The sequence below is a fragment of the Gekko japonicus genome, unplaced genomic scaffold (genome assembly GCF_001447785.1).
Source record: "Gekko japonicus isolate JY-2015 unplaced genomic scaffold, Gekko_japonicus_V1.1 scaffold71, whole genome shotgun sequence".
Classification (NCBI taxonomy): Eukaryota; Metazoa; Chordata; class Lepidosauria; order Squamata; family Gekkonidae; genus Gekko; species Gekko japonicus.
In genome coordinates this window covers 515,908-522,118 of record NW_015164667.1, presented here as the reverse complement: position 1 = coordinate 522,118, position 6,211 = coordinate 515,908, and the positions used below count along the sequence as shown (strand labels likewise).

The window sequence follows — 6,211 nt, the reverse complement described above, 5'->3', positions numbered from 1 at the left end:
CGAGGCCCGCGCGGCTCGTAGCCGCCAGGCCTCGGCGCTTCCCCCTGCCCCTGGCTGGAGAGCGAGGCCCGCGCGGCTCGTAGCCGCCGGGCCTCGGCGCTTTCCCCCGGCTGGAGAGTGAGGCCCGCGCGGCTCGTAGCCACCGGGCCTCGGCACTTCCCCCCTCTCCCCCGCAAAGCGGCTGTTAGGCAGTGGTGAGGGCGCCGGCAGAGCGTTGCCTGCGCATGCGCAGGGGACGCTCTGTCAGTTTCGGGGGGATTTAAGTATCCCCCCATTTTTTTGAAGTTTTTGGATTTTTGTGCAGACGTGGGGACCTCCCCACGGGCGCACAAACATCTCCCTCTCCCCCAGGTGCCCCCGGTGCGCGGATTTAAGCATCCGCACACAGGGGGCACACTTGAGAATTAGATATATAGATGGTGATGCCACACTGTGTCCTCAGTGTGTCCTCCATAGTCCTCCTATCCAAGAGGGCTCACTCCCAGGACCGTGTTTTTAGGATTGCCCTGTGAACATTACATATAAACGTTCCTTCGGAGTTGGTCAGATTGTTTCCGTCACCAGCCTCAGGCGTAGGGGCGGATTAAGGCTCACTGGTGCCCTAAGCACTGACCAATCTTGGTGCCCCCCGCCTTTCCACACTGACCCAGTCCATTTTAGTTGTTGACCTGTCTGACCAGATATACAATGCAGGTTGCAGCAATACAAAAATATATTCATATGATAACACAATATACTGTACAAACTAAGCCAAGCTTGGGCTACATAAAGTTCTACAAAACCGCAATACAACATCTATTTTAATATTTCGCAAGTTAAACGTTTCAAAGTTCCAGTATTCATGAACTGAAAGGTATTTTTCTACATTTCATTTTTGCAAAATCACTGATTACATCCTTGAAATTAATACTTTTCAGAATGTCTGCTTCAATTGTTAATATACACAGTGAGTTGAGTCTTTCTTGAAGCATAACTGATCTATTTAGGTTTTTTACACGTTTTAGTTGTGCAAAAGACCTCTCTGTTCTGCAGTTGGTGACCATTAATGTTAAAATATTCTTAAGGCAATTTCAACATTTGGAAAGGCACTCTCTAGTTTGTCTTCTGTAATTGTGTTGTAAAGTTCCATGTGAGTGAAAGATATTTTCTTGGTTGTTTTAAACTTATGAAGAACATATGAATGGAACTGCTGAAGCTCTGTAGACAAAGTGTTGTTCATGTAATCTGGATAAGCATCAATGAGTGTCTGACAAGTCTTTGAGTACCTTTCACTTTCTGATAATTAGCAATTAGAACCTTGTTAGGTGGCATTAGGAACATCTGTCAGACAAGAGAATCTGTCTGCTATTTCAGTGTATACCTTTCATCTCCTCCTCATTTCCGTTTCTAACTTTTCTAACTGATTTGCATCCAAAAGTTTTTGCTGCATGCCATTGTAACATCCAGACATGTTGGCAGCATTGTCATATGACTGCACTCTGCATTTAGCAAAATCCAATTTACAATCATCACATAAGTACTTCAACACCTGCTGTGCCATAGCTTCACCAGTGTGGTTTTGTAATTCCAAAAATGTGATAAATCGTTCAACTGGCTGTCCATCTTGCAAGTATCTGAGCACTATGCTCAGTTGGTCAACATGCGAAAGAACAGGCGTTGAGTCCACAGACAGACTGAAGTACCCAGAAACATTAATTTTGTCAATGATGACGGAGTGCACTTTCTTTGCCATTAACTCAATAAGTTCCTCACATATCATTTTGGACAGGTATGAAGGGTTGCCTTTTCTAGCATTACCATACCCTGATATGTGAGCAGCCAAGAATGGGTCCAGTAGCCACAAATTTTTCCAGTTTTTTTCTTTTCACCCTTTCCCCAACTTTGTGGTGCCCCCTATGGCCCTGGTGCCCTAAGCGTGCTTAGTCTGCTTAATGGTTAATCTGCTCCTGCCCAGTGCTGCAAAGCACCCAAGTTCAACCTACAGGAGGCAGAGAAGAGCCCTGACACCTAGGCGTCACAGTTCCTTGTTTTCATGTGAATCGCTGGAAAGGATAAATAAGCGGAAAGACAGGTAGAAAGAGAGGCTTTCGTGTTCTATTGAGGAAACATAAACAGCTCCCATCTCTCACGAACTGGAAACAACAAATATTTCATTCTGGTTTGGGACTCAACCGCGAAGATTTTTAAGGAAGAAGAAAAAGACGGAGGCAGGTAACACTGCATACGCCGACAGTCAATCACGCTAACCAGGCGACTAACACCGATAAAATGTTGTGCCCACAGAGACGCTGAAATCGCCTGGCGGAGGAGAAATACCCCCGAAGGCCACGCCCCCTCCACAGAGATTGGTGCCATCCCCGTTTACTCGTCGTCCATCACACCCCCTCTCTCTTAAGCCCCGCCTCTGTGCGTGACGCCTTTTCCGGTGGGAAGGCACAAGGTCTTTCGCCGCGGTGCAGGTCACGTGTACGTGGAGGTTGAGCGCGGGTGAGGAGGAGCAACGCCGCTGTCGAGTGTAGCTGCGGCGTCGGGGGCTTTCCTCTCCCCACCCTTTCCCGCGCGCGTTGCCTGGTCCTCGCGACGGTGGCAGCAGATGAAGGAGCCGGCGGGAGGCCGCCCGGAGCCCCTGCCCCACCGCCACTCCCCTTGCCGCCCCCGCCGCCCCCCGGGCAGGAAGATGGGAGCGAAATGAGCCCTGAGCCGGAGCCGCCGCCGCCTCCGCCTCCTCCTCCTCTTCTTCCTCTTGCAGCGCCGGCCCGGGAAGCGGAGGTGGTGGCCTTGACAGTGGCGGCGGCCGCAGCAGCAGCAGTGGTGGAAGGGGACGCAGACGTAGCAGGAGTCAGCGACGGCAAGAAGTGGGGGAGCCGAATCATGCTGGTGGGGAGAATCGGCTTCAAGCCCGGCGGAGGCTCTTCGGTGAGTGTCCGGAGAGGACCTGGGGCCCCTGGGGGAAAGGAGGCGGGCGCGCACCCCCCTTCATTCCGTGGCTCTGGGCGAAGCATCAAGCAGCTGGCGGAGAAGGAGACCTTCTGCACGTTGCCTCTTCTCCGTATCTTCTACCCCCCTGCATATCCCCGGTGACGCCTGGCCCTGCTAAGGCGGTGTTTAATGTGGTGGTCCTCATTCGTGTCTTAAACCCTGGTGGGGTGGGTGGAGTTGGGGGGGTGGATCTTCTCTTTCTAGTCTGTTTTAAAATCCGAACGAGATAGGCGCTTGTCGTATACACAGCGGACGGAGAGGCTTTTTTGAAATTGCCTTTCCTGCACTGGAATGATGGCCGAGGCCTGCTTGGGGAGTGAGGAAAGGGCACTGTCCCCATCGCCATTATTTCATCTCTCGTTTATTTCTCGCCCAGTAAAGATGCTCTTGGCCTTAAGGCTGGTACTTCCAGCAAACTTTCCAAGAACTCTACCAGTCTTCTTCAAAGAATTGGAATGCTTAATTTATTTACTTGCAACTTGCACATTGTACATCTAAAAGTCACAATCTGATTCATGCTTGTAAAAGAATGTTACCTAGTACTTACTTTAGGATAGAGGGATGTCTTTTAACCTACCTGTAAATCTGTCACTGCATCTTGAAGATGAACTAATATTTGTTGGGCTTATTGTTGTTTGCCCTGTCTGTATGCTTTTAAGTAGGTTAAGAAGGGGCAATGAGGTGTCTTTCCTGCCCCCTTTTGCCAGGTCTGTTCTTGCTACAATCACTCTTTAGCCTTAAGCTACTTGTCCTTTTTTGGCTCACTATGCTGTGTTGTGGAAGACACATGCATGTATGGGGTCTTTGACACTTGGTAAAGTATATAAGGGCTTCATGGTGTCATTTTGTTTTCAGCCATTTCATTTGGCAGTTTATGATGTACTGTTAGCTGTTTAAAGGTCGCAGAGTGAAATGTATCATTGGTGTCAAAGGGTCTGGGTAAAAATCGTGTCTAGATGATTTTAAACGGACCCCCATGAATTCATATGATTTTTACATTGAAACAAAATAAAACCACCATCATGCTGTAGATCATGTCTTAGACTATAGGCACAACTACAAAAATCATGCATCCACGGATTTGTTGCCCCACTACACTGCAAAAACATGGTTTCAAAGCATGGATCCCCATGAATTTATATGATTTTTACATTGAAATGAAATTCACCATAATCATACAACAGACCATGTCGTAGTCTGTAGGCAGCACCACAAAAATCACGCATCCATGGATGCCACAACAGTGCAAAAACATGGTTCCAAAGCATGAATCCTCATGGATCCTCAGGGTATTTGCATTGAGTTACCCCAACATCACAATCAAATTCACCTATCATGTCCATGGGCAGAGTTTATACCACCAAAATCATGGATCCACGGGTTCATAGTAACACCATAGATCTTTAGGATTTTTGCTTTGGTTCCCCCAAAGCTCACCATCAAATCACATATCATGTCCATGGCCACAGCCTACACCACAAAATTCACGGATCCACAGCTTTGTGGCAACACCATGTTGCAAAAAGAAAAAATGGTTTTGAAGCACAGATCCTCATGTATCCTTGGTTTTTCAACTAAGTCACTCCAGCATCACCATCAACTCACATATCTTGTCCATGACCACAGAAATCACATGTCCCCGGCTTCTCTTATCCCATCATTAGAATGTTCCAGATGTTCTGGTTTTCCTCTTATTTTCCAGATCCATCAGCTGTTCTCCCTTCTCCCCACCATTTTCTCTTCCTTGTAAAGGGAGGCCTGTGGCTGAGGGGCAGACCCTGCCCATGGACATGATATATGATATGTGATTTGATGGTGATGTTGGGGTGACCCAAAGCAAAAATCGTAAGGATCCATGAGGATTCGTGCTTTGGAATCATGTTTTTGCAGCATGGTGTTGCCACAAAGCTGTGGATCTGCGATTTTTGTGGTGCAAGCTCTGCACATGGAAATAATATGTGATTTGATGGTGAGTCTGGGGTGACCCAGTGCAAAATCCCTGAGGATCCCTGTGGATCCATGGTTCAGAACCATGTTTTTGCAGCATGGTGTCACCACCAAGCCGTGGACATGTGATTTCTGTGGTGCACGCTGTGGCCATGGACAAGATATGTGATTTGATGTTGATGTTGGAGTGATTCAGTTGAAAAACCCTGAGGATCTGTTGTTTGGAACCATGTTTTTCCACTATTGTGATGCCACGAATCCATGGAGTTGTGATTTTTGTAGTGTTGCCTATAGTCTAAGACATGGTCTACAGAATGCTGGTGGTTTTATTTCATTTCAGCATAAAAATAATACGAATTCATGAGGATCCCTGCTTTGGAATCATATTTTGTGCTGTTGTGGTACCACGAATCTGTGGATGCATGATTTTTGTGGTGCTGCCTATAGACTAACACATGGTGTACCATATGATGGTGATTTTGTTTTGTTTCAATGTAAAAATTATATGAATTCATGAGGATCGATGTAGATCCGACTTTCACTTTTTTCCTTGTCAACTTGGATATTACTCATCACTTGCACAATAGTGGGGCATGATGTTTGTATTGGATATTTTTTGTGTAAGTCCAAAAGATGTGGGATATCTTCATTTTTCCTGTGTATCCCTGGTCACCACCTCCTATATATGGAAAGCCTGAACTATATGAAAACCTTAGGAGGTGGTGCCCTGGTGCCCAAGTGGCCATGCTGTTGACCTCTTCATTATTGTGGGCCTCATTTGTGCCCATAAGCCCAGTAACATCATATTGTGCTACATGGCCCACTGTTTTGCAGAAGTATGTCCCAGCAGCCTGCGAGCGGTTGTGTTTTGGCACATAAGGCAGTTATTGCAATTTGATTGCTTTTCTAGATTTGTTGCACTAGTACTACTTTGGAGCTGCTTTTAGTAAGTTTAATAAATAGTACAGATTAGCATTGTAGATAATTTATTTGTACATTGCAGCCTTCATAATGTTTCACAGGTTCCCGTGAGCGTTGACTGACTCTCCAGGTCTTCATTTGGAATAAATTATAGCTTGCTTGGAGTCAGTGGCTGTGTTGGCAGAAGGGTTCCGGTGTTAAAGCATTATTGCTTCATTGTTCATCATCATAAAGCTGAGAAAATATAACTGTGTAAGTGTAAAGATGAAATTGTGGGCTTGGTGTGTTGGTTGGTCCAAGCAGCTGTCATCGAAAGGTTTCAGCTCGAAAAAATACTAGTGAAAAATTTCCAGGAAGGAACAAT

At 46.5% G+C, this 6,211-nt stretch overlaps 1 protein-coding gene across 1 annotated transcript in view; it reads left to right on the top strand.

Annotated features, from left to right (window-relative positions):
• Window positions 1-2,460: 2,460 nt before the first annotated feature.
• LOC107108629 (hippocampus abundant transcript-like protein 1) overlaps window positions 2,461-6,211 on the top strand; it is a 56,347-nt gene continuing 52,596 nt past the window's right edge. Inside the window, exon 1 of the mRNA XM_015409099.1 lies at window positions 2,461-2,916. Coding sequence (XP_015264585.1) covers window positions 2,689-2,916 — 228 coding nt within the window. The 5' untranslated portion in view covers window positions 2,461-2,688. The remainder of the gene's footprint in view (window positions 2,917-6,211) is intronic.